Source organism: Pararge aegeria, chromosome 2 (genome assembly GCF_905163445.1).
Source record: "Pararge aegeria chromosome 2, ilParAegt1.1, whole genome shotgun sequence".
NCBI lineage: Eukaryota > Metazoa > Arthropoda > Insecta > Lepidoptera > Nymphalidae > Pararge > Pararge aegeria.
The window spans coordinates 9,857,979-9,881,983 of NC_053181.1; the positions used below are offsets into that span (position 1 = coordinate 9,857,979).

At 32.8% G+C, this 24,005-nt stretch overlaps 3 protein-coding genes across 7 annotated transcripts; 1 reads left to right on the forward strand and 2 right to left on the reverse strand.

Moving 5' to 3' along the window:
* Positions 1-1,000: 1,000 nt before the first annotated feature.
* On the forward strand, positions 1,001-9,627 carry LOC120635147 (guanylate kinase). Of its 3 annotated transcripts, none has more exons than XM_039906096.1 (5): positions 1,001-1,213; positions 1,283-1,550; positions 2,803-3,026; positions 3,255-3,362; positions 9,408-9,627. In XM_039906096.1, exons 2-5 carry the CDS (start codon positions 1,294-1,296, stop codon positions 9,422-9,424), a joined length of 606 nt encoding a protein of 201 aa, XP_039762030.1. In that variant the 5' UTR covers positions 1,001-1,213; positions 1,283-1,293; the 3' UTR covers positions 9,425-9,627. The 3 variants fall into 3 exon arrangements, with proteins under 3 accessions (XP_039762030.1, XP_039762022.1, XP_039762015.1); XM_039906081.1 differs by lacking the exon at positions 9,408-9,627 and adding an exon at positions 5,982-7,472 and having other exon boundaries at positions 1,002-1,213; XM_039906088.1 differs by lacking the exon at positions 9,408-9,627 and having other exon boundaries at positions 3,255-3,385.
* Positions 9,628-11,049: 1,422 nt separating this feature from the next.
* LOC120633374 lies at positions 11,050-13,954 on the reverse strand. Its single transcript, XM_039903579.1, has 2 exons — positions 13,602-13,954; positions 11,050-12,577 (listed from the first exon to the last, which is right to left on the reverse strand). The coding sequence occupies exons 1-2, from the start codon at positions 13,725-13,727 to the stop codon at positions 11,420-11,422; spliced, it is 1,284 nt and encodes a 427-aa protein (XP_039759513.1). The 5' UTR covers positions 13,728-13,954; the 3' UTR covers positions 11,050-11,419.
* Positions 13,955-14,857: 903 nt separating this feature from the next.
* LOC120633028 lies at positions 14,858-23,929 on the reverse strand. Of its 3 annotated transcripts, none has more exons than XM_039903083.1 (6): positions 23,704-23,929; positions 18,831-18,870; positions 17,800-18,074; positions 16,728-16,942; positions 16,434-16,632; positions 14,858-15,754 (listed from the first exon to the last, which is right to left on the reverse strand). In XM_039903083.1, the coding sequence occupies exons 1-6, from the start codon at positions 23,741-23,743 to the stop codon at positions 15,534-15,536; spliced, it is 990 nt and encodes a 329-aa protein (XP_039759017.1). In that variant the 5' UTR covers positions 23,744-23,929; the 3' UTR covers positions 14,858-15,533. The 3 variants fall into 3 exon arrangements, with proteins under 3 accessions (XP_039759017.1, XP_039759008.1, XP_039758999.1); XM_039903074.1 differs by having other exon boundaries at positions 17,806-18,185; XM_039903065.1 differs by having other exon boundaries at positions 17,800-18,185.
* Between the last annotated feature and the right edge of the window lie 76 nt (positions 23,930-24,005).

Genomic DNA, 24,005 nt, shown 5'->3' on the forward strand with positions numbered 1-24,005 from the left:
CGATCATAAGTCATTGCAAAGAAATCTCGTAATTTATTAAAAAAAAAATCTATTTTAATGAAAAAAAATCATTACAATCTAAAGAAAAAGTGCTTTATAGGCACTTCCGCCAAACAGCTGTATAATCCATAGACAACTTTTTCTTTTCATGCTCTTTAATTTATTAGTTTTGGGTTCACTCAGCTTCATATAGTCATATATTTTATTGTGAAAAAAGAGTAGAAATTTATTAAGGAAGCCACTATCACAATCTTATTTCAGAATCTAGCAACCCAAAAACTATGACAATTTCCATACCCGACCGATGAAGCCAATTGACCCGGTTGCCATAAACAAAAGTTGAAGTTGGAGATGAAAAATTAATTAAAATAGTTGCATAGCAAACGAAATAATAAGATATCAAGCATGGCCGAAGTATCAATGTAGATTAGGTATGCTAAGCTCATTTCTTACATTTTCGCACTTCAGGCTCATTACAAGCACATCACGCTCGGATAAGGTGCTTGTGTGAGCCACTCGGAAATTCACGCCTAGGCGAGAGATAGCTCTCCACACGCTCGGGTTGTTACCCGTTGACGACAAACCGTTGTATAATCAGTAATTTATATAACTATATACTATTATTAATATTTATTATTAAAAAATAACAAGAAAAGCGATCCTACTTAAAAAGTTTTGTATGATATCTCATACAGACCTTGACATTTATTTCTATGGAAAAAATTTTAGTCCATCGTGTAGAGCAATGAATGCCTGCTTTACGCAAAGCCAACAATAACATATATTTATTTTTGTTGTGAAGAACAGATTTTTAATGGTTTAAGTTTTTTAACCTCATTTATCAACCAACCAACGTGCATCATGTTTGACGGTTTGTCGATAACAGCTGTGTTGCCCAAAAGCTACCTCTCGCTTTGGCGCTACCTGCCGAGTGAGTCGCCCGAGCACCTAGTCCGAGCGTGAAGTGCGAGTTTTAGATTTTGGATATTGTTTGACATCAGATAGTTTCCGTATCTTTATTTCCTGTGGTCTATTAAAAATTCCGCAGGCAGCCGTGCAATTATTTTTCTGCTGTGCAGTGAATTAATTTTTCAAAATATTTACTATTTTCTTCTTCAATTTTGAATACGGCATTGAATTGTATTTATTCATTAATTTAGTAATATAGTGCTAATAGTTTTATAATATAATCCAGTCACGTATTTCTTCAAAGGTTAGAAATGTTTTATAAATTAATTATATTCATGCGGCTTCCCTCACTAACAAAAGTATCTATCCTCAGCTTTTGTCACAATGGTGCAGAAAGGTCCCCGTCCTTTGGTGTTGTGCGGACCTTCGGGTTCTGGGAAAAGCACGTTGTTGAAGCGTCTTCTCAAAGAGTTTCCGGATAAATTCGGTTTCAGCGTGTCTCACACAACCAGAGGTCCTCGCCCCGGAGAAAAGGACGGTGTTCATTATCACTTCACTACCAAAGACGATATGGTAGCTGCTATTGAAAAAGGTGAATTTATAGAGACTGCAACCTTCAGTGGAAACATGTATGGAACCAGGTAAATAGATTGTTTCTTACGAGACTGTACGGCCATGTGCTGGATACATTTTGGCTTAGTGCCAACCTCTTGTTGATCAAACTAGTCATTGTTTACAACTTTGTTCATTTTGAATGTATATATCTATTTATAATTATAAAAAAGGTTCTTAAAATCTGTGTTCCTATACCATTTATTGGAACATGATAAAACTTTGGTGTATTGCTATCAGGATCTCATTAACCCAAATGTATTTTTAAACTATAATATATTTTTCCCCTTTCCTGGGATTTTTTTATTTATGCTTTTTTACTTATGATAAATTGTGAAGTGATAGTTTTGTCTCAGTAGTTAGTACCTAACAAAAAAATCTTCTTTAATAAATGAACACTATTAACTTCTATACCTATTATTTGTCTCATACTCAAATATCATCTATGCAATCCTGCTGTTAGCTAAGCAATTAAGGTCATTGCTTCTTTATTGATTTCTTTATATCATAATATAATAAAGTTCTGTGGAAATCTCATAGAACGTAATTATTGTGATTGTTATATTACAGTCTATTAATTTTATAAATCATGGTCATAAGCCTGTTTATAATATTAAAAGCTGATCCTGCAATAGCAATCAGATTATCATTAATTTCCTTGTAGTGCCACATTAACATTGATAAAATTTCATGTATCTATTTATTTTTTGAGAGTATTCTTATCTTTTGCTTGATAATAATGACACAATACATGACATTGTACTTCATCAGTAATTTTAAAATAAGAATTTCCAGTAGACATAGTATCATTTACCTATTTGTTTATGTGTGAAATAATTTAGAGTAAAACTGTTTTGTAATATGTGACTGTTGTCTGCTTAGTCAGTTTATTTTGGAATTTAAATAGTCCCAGAGGGATCCTTTATTTACTTTATTTGCCATTTATTTCCATCTTTAGGATGTAAACTATTGTGATCACCTATTCAGCTGCCTTCCTCTTTTTTTTAATGTATTGCACTGTAAGATCCATTCTGTGAGGCTTCTTGTCCATTTCTCTACTGGTTCTCTTAGCATGTAATGTGTTTAACACCATTTTAATTATCTAAGAAATATGATTAGAACGGATTATCCAAAATGGTACGACCTTTCAGTATCCCTATGCAAGCCATAAAAGGGAACCTAATATAATTTCCAGTCTGTTATTTTGGTAAACAGAATGTAAGATTAATTTGTACAACTAATAAGTGCACATCTAAATATGTTTGTAATTATAAATTTCAGTAAACGTGCAGTGGAAGATGTCCGTTGTACAGGCAAAATCTGCATACTAGACATTGAGATAGAAGGTGTGAAACAGATCAAACGCACAGACTTAGATCCACTGCTTGTGTTTGTGATGCCACCTTCTATTGGGGAGCTAGAGAGGCGTTTGCGCGGACGAAACACTGAAGATGAAGATGCATTAAAGAAAAGACTTGACACCGCAAGTCGAGAAATTTTATATGGTATGTTGTTTTCATTTTGAATGCCAATATCTCATTAAAAAGCGAGGAATTCGCAAGACAGTAGTCCAGGACTCAATATGTTGTATAATAATGTTCTTCGGAGAGATATCAAAATATAGGTTGTCCAATATTTAACTACTAGCCATATTTTTAGGATTGTCATCATCATATTTATGTATTTAAAAATAAGTATTGAAGTAAACATTGTCTATTATCTATTTTTTTCAGGTCAGGAACCTGATAACTTTCACATTGTCATAGTGAATGACAAGTTAAGTAAAGCTTACTCTGAACTACGGGATTTCATTTCTCAGAATATGGTGGAGAAGAAATCAGGTTTGTTGATGGACATAAACTAGGTTTTAAAGATATTTTTGTTTGTGTTATTTAACATGCTATTTGTCATTAAGTTTGTGTTTAATTTGGTTTGGCATTTTGGGAGAAAATTAACATACAAATTAATAATCTCTATAACTTATTATAGTTCTTTAACTAGTTACTATTGAATCAATAAAAACTAAATTATGAAATACCTTGTATTTGGCACGAGTATAAAACTGAATCTTGGGAACATAAATTATTTTGAACAACTTATTTTTAAAATCGTAATATGTATTATAGTCGTAAAAATATAATAGGCCCGTTTTGACATTTGTGCAAGACCATAGAATGTAACTTGGAATGAAACTGAAAGAAACAATAAAATAAAAATCAATTACATACAGTGTTTTAAAAAATACGTAAATTTTTTTGCGACGTTAAATAATATGAAAGAATATATCGCGAGTATTCTTTTTGCGCTTAATTTATCGTAGCATGCAATTTATAATTGTTGCGAAACGTTCCGAAAACAGTTACGTTCTTAGTCTTTTTTTTTTTTATACTAGAGCTGTAACCATTTTTTTACTGAATATCGAAATTAAATATTGTGTAGTAATCTTTACTGCAAAGAATGAGCTTGGTTCTCAAAATGGGTTCTAAATAATGAGTCTGGGTTGATGTATCTGACCAAACGGCACATGACTGAAGCGTCCCCGCGCGCACTGCGCAGTTTTTCGTTCCTCATCTTGTAAAGTTGACTGTGCGCTCGTTTAAGTTTGATATATATTGTTTACTATTACGTTAACTATGGCTCTTCTATTTTGGACATTAATTTAAACATAGTGATTTGACTCGATTTTTGTGTTTGTTGTTATATAGTACTAACTCTGTTTCAAAATGTTGAAAAGTGGACGTATAATCAACAGCCAGTCACGCGTATTGGTTGTGAAGTTAAAGGAATACTTTGAACGAACGAACACTTTACAATACATAATAATATCAATCAAGTACTGATAAAAACTTGAATTGATTTATCGTGAGTATCGAGTCCCGAGTCTTATGGTCCATAACTAGTTACGTCGCGATGACAAATGTCAAAACGGGCCTATTACATTTTTACGACTATAGTAGCATTGCATTGGTTTAATATAAATTGTGTTGCCACCTGTTTAATGATTCAATATTTTTCTATTATGTACTTATTTCCTAAATGTTGATTCTATATTTGGAGATTATCGCAATCGAAAAATCAGCCTTTGAGTATGACATAAAATAAGAAATTTTGTCTTTAATACTCTTAACGCCTTATTTTGAAATAGGCTAGATAAACTAAACGGCTACATTAGTATTATACAAACTACACAGTTAAATTGTTTACATTTGTAGGCATGTGTAACTCTATATACACTACACCATGGATTTTGTATGAGCGTTTTGAAGTCTCTTTCCAGACTAAGAAAATCCTACCATAAATGAGAAAAGTAAGAAGTTATTGGAAAAAAACACTGTTCAGGGGTATTGATTGACTAGTCATGTTTTTGATTGAGTTATTTAAACCCTGTAAGGTGAAACAAAAGGTTCTGCTTCCAGGATTTTTCCGCACATGCACATGCTTGTTGTGCGTCAAACTTTCTCTCTGGTTTGCTTGCTACTCCAGCCACCCAACCTTTCCCCCTGGAGTATGGCTGAGGTTTTATATTCAATGATGATTTGACTTTGTTCTAACACGCCCATGCACTGCAGCTTCAGTTCATTGGTGCTTTTGCTGTTGGTTACATGTACATTGGAAATATGTCTGTTAAAGAATGTTATTTGTTCCACAACCTTCCTGATTTTACCTCTGTTCAGGTGGTTGTTAAAAACAAATAAAACAAACTTTTGCATAAGTATTATTAACTAGTATACCTTATAATAATTTAAGCAATTAAAAGACCACTTGCTTCAACAGTGAAGTAATACATTGTAGGAGACCCGTGCTCTGTAGTGGGCCGGTAATAGGTTGATGTGATGATGATGCCTAATGCTGATTGCAGCCTCATGAACAATAGAAATAACGTTATACTTATTAACTGTATAGAAAAGGGGGATGGTTGATAAGGGGTATTTTTCACCCATCGGCTGCTTGTGGTAATATTTATTTTATTAAATAGTCAGTCACATAATAAACATAAAAGAGTTAAAAATTCATCTTACCGAAATACTCTTTGAACACAGCTAAAATGTTCACACTTATGGGGCCAATTGCAAATGAATCGCGTAAATTACATTTTTTTCAGGGTAGGGTGATCAAAATAGAACCGAAATGAATTTGGTTCATGGAGCGCTCGTTTAAAAACGAATAACATACAATTTATAAAAAATTATAAAATGAATAAAAAAGGCCATACACTCAATTTGAGCAGTAATTCCTTTGACTGACTTTATTATTTGTCAAATAAATCTTAGCGAATAGGGAAAAAATATTTAAAATACTACAAATGCATTTTAAAATAGTCGGAAATCGACGTTTTTTTTTTAAATCCGATGATAAATACCTCGTCCTATCAAACCTCCTTCTTTAGTCAGATATCATTTTCCATTTGTGAGTAATATGTTTGGACTTTTATAACATGGTGCATTGGTAATTTATTTCAGAACCAGATGCAACACAGGAGTGAACAGCATGCAAAATTGCTACTAATATACCAGAAAGCTTGTTACCTTTGTTTTTATTTTGTCTTGTTCTCTTGTGTACATTACTTGGTGCAATTGATAACATAGTGAAAGTATTTTTTTTGATAACCTGATTAAATTTCAAGTTATCAAAAACCATAAGGAGCCAAAACGAATATTATATTAGAAGTTAATTTATTTTATAAATATTATTTCGCGTAGATACTCAGATGTTATTTTATAAAAGTTATAAATGATAACCCGTAATTTATTAATTAAACATTTATAAGTAAATATGTCGTTAAACCATAACGACATATTTACTATTATATTACAGTATGAACTATTTGTAAAATCTTACATACTGTTTTGCTGTGCTGATGAAAAAGGCGACTTTTTCTTAAACTGAGTTTAGACTTGTTCTGCATCTGCAAATGGAGCTCTACCTACGTCTTACTAATTTGATTCTATGTAAGAAAATAAAAGTCACCTTTTCCTTTTAAGCCAGTGTTTTAATTACAGAGTCTCTTTGGTATTTTTGTTAGAACTATTTTTCTCAGATACATTGGCCATCTTCATGAATAACGACTGTTTTTAAAAACATCAAGTATTTCTTGATTTATTCAGATAATTGAATAACATTTGCATGTAAATATTTGGATTATCTTCGATGAGTGTTTTTGTTTCGTGTCATCAAATATTTAATTTATGATCGAGTAGTAGTATTACGTAGGAATAGCGAAGTGGCATTTCAATTAAATATCGAAAATGATCGATTTATTATCAATTTGTAATATTAATAAACTTGTGGAATACTTATTAACAGTGCATAAATATGATTGTTATTTAAAAAAAGGATCAATTCATGTTTTGATACATATACTATATGACATAACTTAAAAAAAAAGATCATTTCATTAGGTCAACACACTAAATAATATCTAATTAAATTATATAAAGATGAAATATATTAAATATTTTTACCATTCCATTATTATAGTTGAGTAAAATTATATAATAGAAATCCATAGGTTGAATGTTTATTAAATCTTAAAAATATACCTCTAATAATTGCTAGATATACACAAAAAATACATTAAATACGTACCTATTATATATGCAACACATAACATTTTCTTGGTGGTATATTAAATATACAAATGTTCCTATCTAAAAGTGCCCCAATTCCCAAAAATACAAACAATAAGTATTATTGTGTAAAAATATATCAGACGAGGCACACTTATTTCTTCGTTTAAAAAAAATAATAATTACACGGATCCTTCGATTACTACTTTTTATTAGTGATCGAAGCATCGACCCCACCAATTAGCTGTAGCGAATTCCATTCCATTGCAAACTGTCGCTAGACCCAAACTTCCGACTTCCAACTTCTGTACTTTATTTATGGTGACAAATAATTTTCAAAAAAAATTAACTTAGTATTTCCTGTGGCAATATAAAAAAAAAAAATGTCACTTACGAATCTGAAAACTGTTCAAGTATTTGTCGGCTATCTTATGTGTACATATAGATATTTTAATAGAAATGTTTATTGATGTTATTAATGTAGTTTGCACATTAGTATTGTAGTCTTATAACACGGAAATTTAAAAATATTGTTGTTAAACTATTCCTATACTATACTATAATGGCCTGAAACGTTACTATTTAATAATTTAAGAATTAACTACTGGTTGTCACTGCTACAGGCAATCAACCAGTGTTTCACCATTTCAATTTATTAACGTTTATGATTGTAATCATGCTATCAATGTGTAAGTTTGTCATTAAAAATGAAAAGGGGTTGAGTAGATAACTCAGACAAAGAAAAACGAATCATAAGTTCTTCTTCTTGTTCTTTTGATTTATAGCTTTTAGTAGTAAAATAAAAAAAAAATTTAACATTAGAAAAGTCGTAGACATATTTTCAGCTAAAAAGTAATAAATTGTTTAAAATAAAGCATTTATAATTTTTTAGTTCTACTTAACAAATTCAAAGGAATAATGTCAACAAATGTCATTTTTTGAAGTGTAATTCTGTTGTACACAAATTGCTAGAATTCAAAATTTATTTCCTTCAAGTAATCTTATTCAGTTCGAAAGGCAGATTCTATCGAGAAGAAGCTGGCAAGAAACTCAGCAGTTGCTTTTTTCCAACATCAACATTGTAAAAATGTCAACCATACTTCAATACCTGCCCGTTTAGTTAAGTTTAGGGATTTTGTACGACAGAATAATTGACAACAGTGATATATTTTAAAATTTATGTGAAAGATTATGCAACCTTTATGTAGTATTTATGATAGTTTGAAAAATTTCTTAACCTAAACACTATTGGCAAATTACGAGAAAATGTATTTACTGCATTAAAATCTAAAAGATTATTGAGTACAAATATATCAGATGCCTGATAGTTGTTTCTTATTGCCTTGACATGCTAACCAATAGACCAACTATTGGTTAGCATGTCAAGTATAGATCAGTGGCCCAGATTTGATTCCTCGCAATCGATGTGTCAGGTTTTCGCAAATACCTGAACATGGGAATATAACTAATCTTATTGGTATTCGATTAAAGCTTAAATTTGGTATTGTGTTTTTTCTGTTAAAGAATTTTCAGTAACAGCCCGGAGTTAGTTAATCGGCGGTATCAACCCTGTGCCTCTGAGAGCACGGGCCGTCGTTCCCGGTTTTTATTTGAATATTGAAGTGCCAAATTATTGATGTTAATTATTAGTAGGTAGGAACTCTGTTATCTTTAGTTATCGGTGGTGAGTCTGCGGGGCAAAGTTCGTCCTAATAAAAACATACTTATATGTAATTATATGAATCGCCCACTATGTAGCGCGGAGTAAGCTACCCCACTTTTTTTTTTCTTTGAGTGACCTAATATTAGTCTAGGTACTCTATTTTTAATTTGAGTAAACTGATAAAAAATACAAAATTATGGAAAAACAACATGTATTAAAAAGAAATAAAAAGAGTTTTTATTAATTTGAATATTGTTATAACACCATTCCAATGAAAGAATTGTAAGACAAGACGTAAGAAATTATAGTTTAAAAGTGTTCCTACTAAAAATAGATGTAGGTTAAAAGGGGTCTTAAATATTTTGCTTTTCAGATATAGCCATTAATAAAAGTATTATAGTATGAGATCAAACTTTTTCCCTAAGGTTTTTGAGAGACGATTCATCGAATTGGTGGTGCAATTAAATTGGCAGCATTAAGCCGGGCTCCACATTAAGATATTCAATCTGTAAAGTTCAAAGTATTTCATTCGAAATGATTTTCTATCTCTGAGATTTGATCTTTTTATCGAAATTTTTGATAATATTACGTTTCTATACCGTATGTTACATACTTATTTATAAATATATAATTAAATAACTTTTTTCATGTTCTAGCCCTTCGTGGTCTGTAAGGAGTTGATAAAATCTATGCTGCGCAAAAGCTTCACTGGAAAAAGCTTTACAATTAATAATTTAGTTTAATTAAAACAATATTCTTTGTATCTTGTCTTAGTAATTATTATTTTAATTTCTAAACCATTCCGTCAATTGTTTTGAAATTGTGATCGTATATTTTGTTATTATACACTTCTTAAAATCCTCACAAATATAAATAAATATTACTGAAAATATTTTATTAATATAAATACTATTTACCGTTGATGTTAATATATATTCTTTAAGTACCTAATAATTAAACCTTTTATCTGTGTGAATTATTATATGTTGTGATCAATCTCATTGTTAGTTTTTTTGTTAGATAAGGTACAGTCTGATTCAAACTTTGTCGTTACGGAAGCTAGCTGCAACTATAGCTTCGCGCAGGTAGTCAACTTACCATTCCACTGAAAGGCTGATACCGAATATTGAACTCTGCGCATCGAAACGCGCGAAGCTCGAGAAGTCATAAAGTTTGAATCTGACTGTACGAAATCCTCAAGTGCACAGCTTAGTCGTTTTTTTTTAAATTAATTCATAATATATAGTTTTTATATTATTAATATCTAGAAACGCCCTGCGGCTGCGATTGCCTAAATTATGGGATGCAGCGTACTGCTATACTCTACACCTACCTCAATAAATTAGAAGAAACACTTTATTGCACGCATAACATAAAGGTAAAGAAACAGTATGAAGTTTTAAGTAAGACACAATGTAGACATGCAAAGGCGGCTGTTTGTGTTGCTGGCGGCTTATTGCTGCAAGCAAACTCTTACAGGCAAATCCTTTAGGTCAACGGACCTAATCCCGTTTCCCGTCCCCTTATTAAAAAATTCCTTATAACAAATGACTGCATAATAAATAATGTGTGGCATAACAGCAGCACTACTATATTAGTCGATAGCGCTGGGTAGGCAACGTTGACTCAAGTCAGTAAATGGATGTGTGCCGTGCAAGTCTTTGGAAGTTAGAAAGGTAATTGGGTATCCATGACTCAGCTCCCGTCACTAACAAAGAATAGGAACCGTTAAAGGAAGAATCGAAATCAAGAGAATTTATAACCTTTTTTATTTAGTCCTAGCAGTTAGCACTAGTCTTTATAAACGTGGCAATAGGTACTATGTATTCAGTATCGTTTAGGCTCGAGTGAGGGGTTTGTTGCTGTCTTTATTTTATCAGAAATTCACGAAATTTAGGAACTTAACTGACAGTATAACCTATCCAGTACAAATGAATAATTTTAATAGGTTAGGTTAGGTTAAACATTTTATGGAGTTATGGTGCAAAATCATAGAACTTTCATTCCCTCTCCTAAAGAAGCTGAGCTGAATTTCGGGATAAAAAAGTATCTTATGTCCTACTTCGTAGTACGAACGAAAATCCTGCAGTTTTATTTAAATTCATTCAGTAGTCCCAGCGTGATGCGCGGCTTTACTACAAACACAAAAATAAAAACAGTTTTGGCTTCAGTATCGATTATAGAATGCCCTCCAAAAATTTAAAATATCCGTAAAGAACAGAATGAGAAGAGCACATCTACATGGCTATATATCAATGTGCATTATGTTAAGGTTTAGCAAGCAAAAGATAGTTTTTCGGTACAATATTTATTGTGAATAGCATTACAACTAAAACAGCTGAAAGTCTTGATGTTAGTAGTTTGCACTAAATTAAATTATTATTAGGTAAATAAGGTTTACAAAATTTACTTCAACTTTTATCAAACCCAATATTGCATGTTATGTTATATTTATAATTAATAACATAGTTACTAGTATGCATTTATGTGCTATTATTTTAAACATTAGGTCTATGGTGATAACTATAAAATCACCATTATTAGCCATTTACATTTTAAAAAAGAGAATTCTTCTAAAAGACAAATGATTATAATTTATACAGAAGAACAATCAATTTGTAAATGACTAAAGATTATCTCAAAAAGTATATGGTACTAGAAAAACATTTTAGAGGACAATGCTGTTATCCTTGTCCCATATGTCGCGATGTGAGTGAGGTGGAGTGTTTTCACAATCGCCACTAATTGCTGAGGATTTTGTTACATTCTTCAATGATATACTGCTTCCTGTGTGCCCATATGTAGGTTGCTTGATCAAAGACTTCAATCTTGGAATGTGAGAAACTCTTTTCTGTAACTTAGTCTTATTTTTAGCATCATACAATGTATTTGTAGATTTTGATCTAGGATGAGCTGCATCGGTTTTATTTTTCATACATGATAATGGTGTTCTGGATCCACCACTGCTTACTGATTTACATTTTTTAGGTGTATCATTTAGAGTGTTTGTTTCATCCTCATAAATAAGAATACCATCAGAGTTCTTGTCTAATACATTGTTTTGACGGAGCTCAGTATTTGTATTTTGTAAAGCTTTGATCAATGAATCATCTGACATTTGTTCAACATTACCATCAACAACATCCTCCTCAATTTTAGCAACCACAATTGGAGTCCTTTCTATACCTATGGATGGAGACCTGGGATCTTCTGGAAGGATTTTAAATAATGGAATAATTTTGCCTTCATTATCTGAAATTTCTACACAGTCTGAAGTTTCAATAACTTCATTACCTTCCTCTATCATCTTATTTTCAGATTCCACACAGTCAAAATTAGTTTCTAACAATTCAGTAGGCTTGGAGTTTGTTGTAGATATTTCATTTTCAATAACTTCTTTTGAAGCAGTTGATGATCCTAAAGGCTCATCAGTTTCATTTAGTGTATCATTAAGACTCAAGTCAATGAATTTATTAAACAAATTTATAGGAATGACTAAATCCGGACTTACTTGTCTGTCTACTTCAAAAGATGAGTCATAGTTATTATTTTCAACAGTATCATTATTTAGACTAGGACTACCACAGTTGGTCTCAAGTTTATCAAGCATTTTTTCAGTGTCTGCATTAATGTTATTTGATATGACTATTGGAGTTCTTTCAAAGTCCTGTGTGGGAGAGCGCGGGTCGTAGGACTGCAAATGATTTTTTATTACGGCTGATAGAATTGGATTATTATGAATAAGTTTTCCTTCTGTTTTACCACATTCAAATGTCTTTCTCAGGTCAACATTCTTAGTTATGTTGTGCTTTCCACCATTCTTATTCTGTAATGTAGAAAACAGCAATAAGAAACTTTTACAAAACAAGTATCGGTTTCTACAAACTACTAAATTAAGGGTTCAATCCCCAGGTTGGGCCAGGAATAATAGTTTTGGTTGTTGGATGTGTTTCTTTTTAGAAATTCTAGGACTAGTCCAGAGTTTGGAAGTTCGACTTCTCCACACCCTTACCTCTGAGGGCACAGGGTGTTTGTTCCAGTTATCATCACTAATAATTATTACCATTGGAGCTGTGCAGAATATTTTTTCCTATGAGACAACAATTTATCTACAAGATACAAGTGGCCTCTGGTTAAATACTAGGAAGTAATTAGAATACCTTCAAAAAATTTAACTTTTAACATTTCATTTTCTCAGCTGAGCTGAGCAACTGAAGCTGAGGGTGAAGCTGAACTAGCACTCTGCTCACATACTGTGTTATTTTTCAGAGATTGCCAAATGTTGATCTCCAAAACCAAATAACTTAGGCACATTGTGTTGGTCTTACCAATGCAAATTTATGGATATAAACTGTCAGAAAAGGTATACACTTTACGAGCCCATTACCGGGCCATTACAGGGTGTTAAGGCTGTAGTTTACCACCCTGGCCTAGTGCTGGATTGGTGTACATTTCTATATTATTAATTTCCTTTATTAGTATTCATATTGAGAAAAGCTATAATAATAAATAATTTATAATAAAAATGTAAGATCTTAATACATCATGACTTCTTTGGATAATTCATAACAGAGAACAAGTCAATTTTATAAGGAATAAGAACTGAATGTTATTCAACAAACACTTTTTAAAAACGACAGTTTTATAAAACTCATTAACATATTTACGTTATATTTTAACCTTATTATTGTTTAAAATTATGAAGTATCCAAGAGATGCTATCTATCTATTAAAATACTGAAATCAATACATCCATAATCTATATTAGGAAGGACTAAGTAATTCCTGAAGTTACGTGGTCTAATAACCGTCTATTTATAGCGTGTTTCCTTGTTGTCTATAATACGAACCTGCAGTGGAGTCCGAGTTATTTCAGGCGTTGGAGAACGAGGATCCGAATTGCTGCTGTCGTCCAATTCGTTGTTTTGGGAAACAGCAGCTGTCTCTGTACTTGATTTACTTGTATTACTCCCCATAGCTACTTATTTATTATATTAAACTATTAAAATCAAACGGACACAGAAAACTTCAACATTTTCTATAGGAAATTCTACATAAAATACATTAAACCAACTAAAATAATTACTTCAAGGGATTTTTTATTTTGTTTTTTGTATGCGACACTCAAAATCCAAATTGAAAATGCTCAAAACAACTAACGGCTGAATCTGTCAGACGTGCTGTCAGACTTCGTTTCCTAATTTAAAAAGGCGGCTAAAACTGGATACGCCTTAGACAAGAGTTTTGTTTTATAAACTTAGACACCGGGCTTTACTGGTTTAAGCATTTACAGACGTGATATCCTATATCAAGCATTTACGCAAGATTGGTAGATTTGGTTTGGACTGACCAGTTTTTTTCTCATTTTATTTTCTAATAATCAACTAGCCACTTATTTGTATGAGCTCAGTAGGGCTAGCATGCGCGCCACGCTATAATAATTTCTACCCGATTTTATTCTATAGAGACAGACGTGTTAACCTCTTAAAGTGCGTGGTAGTCATAACTCCCTCGTCACATACATGCCGGTTCTACTGACAAACATCATGATGAATCAGCCTGACAACTTTTCATACTTATTATGTTAAACATTAGCCTATGATCGCTACGTAAAGGTAAGAAAAACTTATCATTTAAATTCTTCTCCAAATATAACCATATATTTTGATGTAATAGTTTATACAGCGTGTCCCATAAATAATTGATCAAACTTATGCGGAAGATACATCAACCAATTATCTAAAACCAATTTTATCGGTTATTTTAGTTAGTAAATTTTTCTACTCTAAATCAGCTGTGATAAATAATATTTTTTTGATCTGTTTTCTGTTAAATATTGCTGATTAGTTTACCAATGTATTATGAAAACCATTTTTGTAAATATTGTAAAAAAAGTGTATGCCACCGAAGTGTACCATTATTTTAAAAACTTGTACACTTACCAAGGATTGCAAATTAGTATAAAACTTGCATGTTGCAACTTGTTGTTGTTACAAAGATGCTGCCAAAAATCTAAGGGAGGTGCTAAATTTTCAAAATTAATAAAAAATTAAAAAGTGTGAACATTCTAACTATTTTACTTTAAAATGTTTTACAATGTCTGATTTCTTACCTTAATTACTAATACAAGCAATTTTATTGGTTTGGCAAACGCAAAAACTTATTCTAAAACATTTAATCCAAAGAACTAAATGATCATTTAGTTTAGTTAGATTTTGTAATGTTGACCAGTTGGTTAACCATAAGATACCTAGACAAATTAGGTCCTTTTGTGGACCAGTAAAAAAAATCGAGAAAGATAGTGGTAAAGCTTCAAATTATTTTAAAATCCTATAAATAAACACAAAATCATTTCGAAAGGCATTTATTATAAATAAGTTTCTCGATAAAATTTTAAATTGAAAATAATATTGTCTTACCCGGCGAAACGCGTTGCTTATTACAAATAGAATTAACAAAAACGGCCGAACGGGTAGTGACACTGGCAACTGACAAGCCTTAGTAAACAAATGAGCAATACTGGTTGTATGAGGATTCTGTATGTTCTTAATTCTGTGAGGCATTTCTTAGTTCAAAGATGTTGTCTGCGAGTCAATTCGCAGTTATGGTTTCGTTATTATTAATTCCGCAGGAAGATAATAAAAGATTTTTGTTTTATATTTTTTATGAGTAGCTACTTTGATGTCCTCGATCGACCACTGATACTCAAATGTAAAGACTTGGGAGTCCTTGACGATATCATTGGACAATTTTGTTATCGGAAAACGAGAAAAGTATTTATCCTATCTTAAAATAATTTTCTTAGGTTGACACTGTAATGAATTTGTCCAATCCCCACGGCGGCATACGGCAACAGCTTTGGGAAACCACCGCCAGCCGATGGGGCATCTAATTCGGCATCTTGTACCCTCGCTTAGCCCTAAGTGTACGCTTTCAGTGGTTGCTCCATTGCAGCTTACTTGTCCCACATCTGATGTAGGTAAAGGCTTGCACCAGTTACGAGCTGAAAGGATTTATCTGATTAGACAACTACACAGCAATAAGGTACCTGCGACATCATCCACGCCGAGTCTGTTTTCTATTCTTATTAGAAATAAAATAAAATAAAACTGTAATACACCTAGAAGATGTGCGCTACCTTTTAAGAACAAAAAATCTATGAAATTAAGATGCTCTTACAGAAAAAAGGTAAGGTACAAACTGTCTCTTTAGAATTGGCTGAGCCATTCCAGAGTATACTATTTACGGTAAAACAGACATACAGACTGAGACAAGATAGGATGAATGATAGTACGAATATCCGTCGTTTTTTAAAGTTAAGTCCATTGCAGACAGACAATTTTAATACTTGTTTCAAGCTTAATTAAAATTCCACTTTCTAGTCCAGAAAGTACATTTGTGAAAACTCACTAAACTCAAGAAGTATTGAACTTCTCTTTAAAAATGGTACTTTGGCCTTTGGTAATCCAAAGGCCAAAGTACAAGTAGTAGGCAAAATTCATGAGGCAAAATGCGGGCGCTGCGACGGCGGTGGACGCGGATATGTTGTGTACTGGGATAGTGTAAAAAATTGCATTGGAAATAATAATAATTCCGAGTGTGTATAACGTGGACGAAGTCGCGGGAAACGATATTATTTAATTATTTCCTAGACTCTTTAAAAAAACCGCCATTTTTGTTACCTCTGCATACCGGAAGATTGCCCTCCCATCTCATATCTTCACCACAAACCAGCGCTGATTCTCCTAATAACTCCAAAGTTTCATCACGACACGTAAAATTGCAAGGCGTATTTCTATCTAAACAATGCGATTGCAAATGCTTTGGAGTCGGACAGCTTTGAATTATCACATGCACCTGCATCTTACAAAGCCGGAGAGTCTGCAAGATAAATAATTTCAAGATATAATGTAATACTATTATTTGAAGATGACGTGAATCAAACGCATGAGCTAGGAATCCTAAAATAAACTCACTTCATTCTTGTACATTAAACGGCCAACCAAAACATGGGAACCGTGCTGAAGTAATGCGCCGAATTTTGGTCCATACATGTGGACTAAACGAACGCTTCTGGGAGCTTTCCGCCCATAACACGTAGTTAGTATTGGGCTTTGTAAAATTACTTTGTCGGCGCCTATTCTTGCTACCAACGTTCTATCATGAGGGCATCTTATGCATACTTTTGGTTCTGAAATCATAGAGGTAAGCATAATAATAACAAATATTAGGGCAAAACATCAACATCATCATAACAATATCCCATTCTTATGGTCTCGCATACCAGAGACAGTTTAAGCCCACCAACCCACATTGCTGCTATAATGCAGGTTGTTAGGCTCACCGATTATTTACACGTCATGTCAAGACACATTAACCGCGACCGAAGACTTATAGTGATCTGTTGAGGCTCTGCTACTATTGGTTGGTATTGAGATTTTTCCCAGGAATAATTTTCGGCCCGTCCTGGGAAAGACGCCGAGCGGCGTACATCCGCGGGAGAATTTGGCATTTTGTATCGAAGTGCCATACCATGCCGTAGTAAAAGGTTCTGTTTGTTGACTTTGGCAGAAAATGTTTTTTCGTACTTGATGTCCTCCGTCGAACTGTTGTCACAAGGGTCGATTTTATTGTTCCTAGATATTTTCGTATTGACGTATGAAGGATCCTTTAATATAAAATGGGGGAAAAAAAATTACCCCAACACTTTGCGTGATGAAATATAGTGTCTATTTTATGTTCGTTTATCTACTAAAATTTTTCATTTAGATTTTCCTTAAACTTGTCTCTATTATTAATATTCGTATTTATTATAATACCATAAGAATAAGATAGAAAAACAATTTATCCAACAAACAAGTATTAATGAAACAAAGATTAATATAAGCGTTAATGTAAATTGCCAAATTCTCCTGCCGGTGTACCGACACTATGAAGTTGAACAGAATTTACAGGGAAGATGTTTTAAATGGTATGTCAGCTTTTCTTCATTGCAAATAATATGCCTATTTTGATTAAATTAAAAAGTTTAAAAACAAACGAACATACTCGTACTTCGAGAGTCGTCTCCACTCCTCAATAAATGCTTCGGTACCCGGTATTTTCCACCAGCACGGACTACTTCCCATCCAGGATAAATGTAAGTTACTTCTTTGTTAACATTTTGGCCATGAATTTCTTTAAGGTATGCTTCAGACTGGTAGTATAGTTTCGGGTCCTCTCTTGGCTGATAGGTTTTGAGTGGGTTTTTCTCGTCATTGGAGGAGGTCGTCTTGGGGGCATATGCAACGTGCATCGGCGTGCGTAGCCATGCGACCCCGCCGCTACGATCATCGTAATCATCAGTTCTGATAATCCGATTGCTTTCCAGTGATCGACGGTTTTGATTGGATGAATAACGTCTATGTGTTAGTTCTACGGGTGTTTGAAGGGGCCTGATAAATTAAAACTAAGCTGAATTTTAATCGATAAAAAATATTTCTTTACGTTACTGCTCTAATAATTTTAGGATAAGCACTGTATCTAAAGAGTTATGTAAGTACATTTTAGACTATCGAATCATGAGTAAGGCATGCATAATATACCTACTTCAAATATTGCGGTGCATTCTGAAAATATGATATGTTTAGAATTTTCGCATATGTAAACATTTTGTTATGAATTGTGGTTTATAATAATATGCAATGACGTCAAAGCTGCTTTGGAGAAGATAGCTATTGTGGTATTGTGGAATTCACATATAAAAAAGTTGTGTGTGTACTTCAAGACGATTTTGTTTATCGCCCATTCTATCTTATTCAAGGTTTTTTGTAGATAAATTAGGTATAACTTTATAAGTGTACTTAACTGTTTTTACGATCTGAAGCTAAAGCATCTGTCGACCTATGTATATTTAATACCTAGTAAATAGTAATAATTAATATCAATATACTAAAGTAATTAGAAGAGAAAACTAGCAGGTTTAAGAAAGTCAACTGTATACAGTTATTATAATACTTATTGTGTCAAAAATATTATGGCAATGTTCCCATTTCGATGAGTAAAAAAATGCATTCCATATGTTCTGCGTCACAACCAACCTGACGATGTCCGTGTCCGATTTGCGTGCTCCGAAACTTCCTGTAACAATATTTTTAATATTCAATTATTAAACAGCAAAATATTAATCTTATTCAGAAAATATACCTATTAACTATCAGGCATATCTACTGTTAACATATTACATAAACCTAATTAGAAGGTATTAATTTCAAGGCATGATAAGTAATATCAAAGCTACGTATAATATGGTGTACACTATCATTAAAGTTATAAAACACTTTCAACGAATGAATGAATACAATTTCATTCATTCATTCATTAGTGTACACCATAGAAAAAAGCAGCAACAGAGATATCACACAAGATATAAACACATTAGAGAATATAATTTGGTGGTCTTATCCTTACTAAAAGGTGTAACCAAAGGCATAAAGCAGAAAGATGGCGTAAAATAGTAAAATACTAGGTACTATAAACTATTAACGAGTTATAGGAACATTGTTGGGTAGATAGTGCTTTTGTGCATGTATGAAGTGAACGCCACTACCAAGGCGGTAATCATAATGTTACCTTAGTATTAGAACTGTGGTAGGATAGCGATGAGGCCACGAAAAGATGCAAATAAACATACCATACAAATATCATTTTATTAATTTACTTTATGAACTAAGACAATATGAATTTATTGTTTTACAACCTCGCATTTCACTCCCTGACCCTACAGAGAACGATCCAACTCGCCAAGAAGAAAACCCAATCTCCCGCCAAAACTCATAGCCGTTCAGGTAGGAACCGAGCAATTTGATCTGTTCCCGCCGTTATGCGTCTACCGGCGTTAACTAATCTGAGAATGACAACCGACGTTTCGTTCAAAAATAAGATTAAATTAAAAAAAATAAAAAACAAGTGGAAATTATGATGCTAGTTAAATTTAAATCCTAACATAAGTAACTAATTAATCTTATAGGTTAATTTAGAATAACTATTATTATAAATTATTACATATTAGCTTTAGCCCGTCAGACGAAGTCGCGGGCAACAGCTAGTTTGCTTATAAATTTGCTTCATAAAAGCCTTCTACCATAAGATTTGCAAAGTCGTTTTCAACAATCAACAATAACCATTATGTGTAATATTGATGTACAAGTTTAAATGCATACTTCATGATATCACCACTGCTATTTTAATAGCGGTGATATCATGATATGGTGGTATTTCGGAATAATACCTTACTGTTCAGTAATGTAGAATAATAGCAAGCGGTGATAGCGCATTGGGCAGGAGCTCGACTTCATTTTCGGGGAGCCGAGTTCGAATCCCAGGACACACCTCTAACTTTTCTAAGTTATGTGAGTTTTTAGTAATGAAATATAAAGCGTGTAAAAAAATAATATTACTTGAAAACATCGTGAGGAAACCTGCATACCTGAGAGATCTACATAATGTTCGCAAAGGTGTGTGGAGTCTACCAATCCGCTCTGGGTCAGTGTGACTACGGCCTTTACTCTATCTCATTGGGGGAGGAAAACCGTTATCTGTAGTGGGCCGGGAATGGGTTGATATGATGATGATGATGATGTTCAGTAATAATGGCAGAAAGTCTCATTACTTACTCCTATTAAAAAGCATAAAATAGATTGGGTATCGCTTTAGAAAGGATAGAATAATTATTTATAAGAAAAATAATTTCCAACTAAGAAAAAGAAACACTTTATTGCACGTAAGTATAACATAAAGGAAAAAAAACAGCAAGGAGTATACAGTACACAATGTAGACATGCAAAGGCGGCCTTATTGCTGCAAGCAATCTTTTACAGGCAACCTTTGTAGATAGGACTTACAACAAGAGAACGGGATAGTGTTGATAGATATACATAAATACCAAGATGTAAAGATACAAATACATAGAGAATTTAATGAAATATACGTAATATATAAATATAAAATATACATAAAGCAAGCGTCTTGCATCCTTGTGAATTAATAAATTGCTATTAGGTCAGCGATAAGGCTGCATCTTCTATTCTATCTCTTTCTTCATGTTACTGTTTTCTTGTATATATTCTTGATGTGTTGTACTAAATATATAGTAGTGATCATAATAATAATAATAAATAAGTTTATTTTGAAAATAAAGAGGGAAGGGCAAGATTAGAATAAGATTTTTTTTTATCTTCGCCATTGGTTGCCTGGAAGAAATACTCGTAGCTATGAAGCGATAAGGCCACTAAATTGTATTCGTTGTTTTGTTATACTTTTCTTTTTTTATGTAGAGTAAGTTCTCTAAATATGGACTACCATAAGGATTTGTATAAATAAAACACAAAATAAGGAAGCGAAATCAGACTTTTTGAATTCAATTAGTACAGAAACTATTTTAGAATTATAAGCAATACTTAAAATGTCTTAAAGAAACAGATTATTTAACAAACTAAATTTTTCTATAAAATATGACAAATTTAAACATTTTAAAATAGGCAGCTCAATATGGACCACTAGGTTTTTTAAATGGACCTATGGTGTCTAATATGGAGCACACTAAGTTTAATAGCGAATAACATCCATTTTTATTTAACAATTATAATTACGTTCCTCAGTGTAGTAGTAACAACCACCATGGATACGAATGAACCGTCGGCATTCTTACATATTACGCAAGTCACTGTTGAAACTCTTTCAGCTGATGTTGTAGACTTTATTTGTCTTTTACCTTTTTCGGCCAATATTTCTGGTATTTTTGAAGGTACCACCGTTATTCCGGTCTCTTCAACATTGTATATATTGTTTGCCGTATATTTGAATTAATCCATAGCTTCATCTATAGCTTGAAAAAAGCGTTAAAGTTTTCTTTGTTAAAGCCCTTTAGCCGCGTAATGGATGTACATGTACATTCTTCCATGTGTACTGAACATGCATATGCAGCTAGATCGGCCTCTAACTCGGCGGGAAATGTTGCTTTCCTCCCGAGTTTCATATTTGTCACCTCCTGTAAAGGCTTCTTTTTGTTTAGAGATAAACGGATGAGTGTGGTTTTTGGCACATTATAGATTTTCGATGCTTTTAAGTATCCCATTTTGCGCACTTGAATAGCCAATATCGCCATAGTCATAGAATCTTTGTCCCATTTTTGCCTATTCCTTTGTTTAGGTGTTGTCGCCATATCCTAAAACAAAAAGTGAACAAGGCTTACAATATATGGTCTATGGATCATAATATGGAACACTAGTCCATTTTCAAAACCATTCATAGGTCCATATTACAAAATGATGCAATATCAAAGTTATAATTTCGTAAAAAAATAATGTTATAAGATACAGCCACGAATTACTTGACGAATAATTAGTAGCACTATAAAGTTTCCCGAATGGGGACAGTTCAAATATAATGATTATAATTGTAGCTGTAATAATTTTACAAAACTTACCGAAAATTTACATCAAATAGCGCTCTAATCTCAAAATGGTTGCCGCTGACACGTACGCACATCTAGCTCTGTTAGAATTCCCTGGCGGAACGCGACCAGGTAAGGTCATCAAATGCAGCTAACTTCACATTGATAGCAGCGCCATCTTGCCTAATGTTGCTATGGTCCATATTATAAGACTGGTCCATATTTAGGGAACTTACTCTACTTTTTGTGGTGTGCAATAAAAGTATATTCATTCATTCATTCTTTCAAAGAACTAAAGAGTTATTGTCCTATGAGCCACAAGTCATTGTCAAGACCGAATTAAACTAGACGAAACTCGGTGGGGTTCAATCAATTATTCAATCAGTAGCCTTTAACAGAGCACTGCGGGACTAAAGATCTTTCAAAAACAGAGGGGTTGCCAACAATCTGTCTGCCCAGTACGTGGTAGTAGCGCAGAGGACGCTGCCTTCCATCCTCCTTTACATTTCCTTAGTCGCCTCGTATGACATCCGCGGGAAGACAACTGTATTCATATGTGCCGTCACCACACGGTGATGCGGTTGCTTCGTTGTATTATACAGTTACCATGATCATCTACCAGATCAGAATGTCATAATAATACATATTGCCTTGTCATCAAATTTTCATATGGATGAAAAATTAGAAACCGAAAAGTGGTTCAAGTTTAATATGCAAGATGTGATTCAAGGCGAAGACACAGGGGCGCGTGGAAATAAATCGTTGCTTATAGAAGAAAAGATTGCAATGGAGTTTTTTAAAAGCTAATGTTATCTATTGTGAAATGCCAGATAATCTTTAAAAGAACAAAAATCACACGTTTGGGTCCCTTCTGAAAATCAACGTTGCAGTATTCCTTGGCAGTTACTTACTGGCAGTAAATATTTATTTAATTAGTTAAGTATTTTTTTTCTCTGTTCTATTGTTGTAGTACGTTGTAATTTATTTATTGTCGTTAATAAATATTTATTATTATTATTTATAACAATTACATTCAACAAGACGGATATACCGTACCTATTAAAATAACTAATCATCAAAATTATGTCTCAGATTTGACGGAGAAATGGAATGACATCAAAAAAACACATCAGCTTAATGAACTTCTATTGAATTAAATAGCATTATTATAAGATACTTAATTATTGTATTTTGAGTTACCAATTAGCCTCGGATGTAAAATATTTACGTATCTAAATATTAATGATTTCATGCAATAATACGCAACTGATTGTAGAGGTAGGTAGAGGTTTTTAAGCGATTCATGTAAGGTCAAACAACGTATTTTTGTATAAGTTAGCAACGGGATTTTAACTTAGTAAACAAGTTTTTTTTTAATTTGAAAATCCTACGTTCCACGGCAAGATTAGAAACTAAGTATTTATATTATAAATTGCGTTTAAATTGCATACCTACTAAAAAACAGTGAGCTTGAAAATACAATAGTAACATCGTCGTAATCAAAGTAAAAAAATACTTACCACAGAAATGTAGTATTAAAAAAATATAACAACTAAACATTTTGCACTAAGCGACATTCGAAGTGTGTGTGTTCTATTTCACTTATAAATATATCTGCCTACTGTAATTCGTTTATTTTGATGTTCAATACTGAGTAATGCACAAAGGTGATCCCGGCCAAAATGGACAAAGCCAACTGATCTCAAAAAGCGCGATCTCACAAGCGCTTGGGAGATCCGACGTGGGCGGCACGTAGTACTGCTGCCAGAATGGTATAAATATTGTTTATATAGCCCATATGGGTTTAAATCACATTATGTTA

Coding starts and splice junctions, on each gene's coding strand:
- LOC120633028 (XM_039903065.1), bottom strand. CDS start 23,743: ATGTTTAGTTGTTATATTTTTTTAATACTACATTTCTGTG. Junction 18,871..23,703: donor TTTAATACTACATTTCTGTG/GTAAGTATTTTT, acceptor ATATTGTTACAG/GAAGTTTCGGAGCACGCAAA. Junction 18,186..18,830: donor TCGGACACGGACATCGTCAG/GTTGGTTGTGAC, acceptor TTAATTTATCAG/GCCCCTTCAAACACCCGTAG.
- LOC120633374 (XM_039903579.1), bottom strand. CDS start 13,727: ATGGGGAGTAATACAAGTAAATCAAGTACAGAGACAGCTGCTGTTTCC. Junction 12,578..13,601: donor TAACTCGGACTCCACTGCAG/GTTCGTATTATA, acceptor TCTACATTACAG/AATAAGAATGGTGGAAAGCA.
- LOC120635147 (XM_039906088.1), top strand. CDS start 1,294: ATGGTGCAGAAAGGTCCCCGTCCTTTGGTGTTGTGCGGACCTTCGGGT. Junction 1,551..2,802: donor GGAAACATGTATGGAACCAG/GTAAATAGATTG, acceptor TATAAATTTCAG/TAAACGTGCAGTGGAAGATG. Junction 3,027..3,254: donor AAGTCGAGAAATTTTATATG/GTATGTTGTTTT, acceptor TATTTTTTTCAG/GTCAGGAACCTGATAACTTT.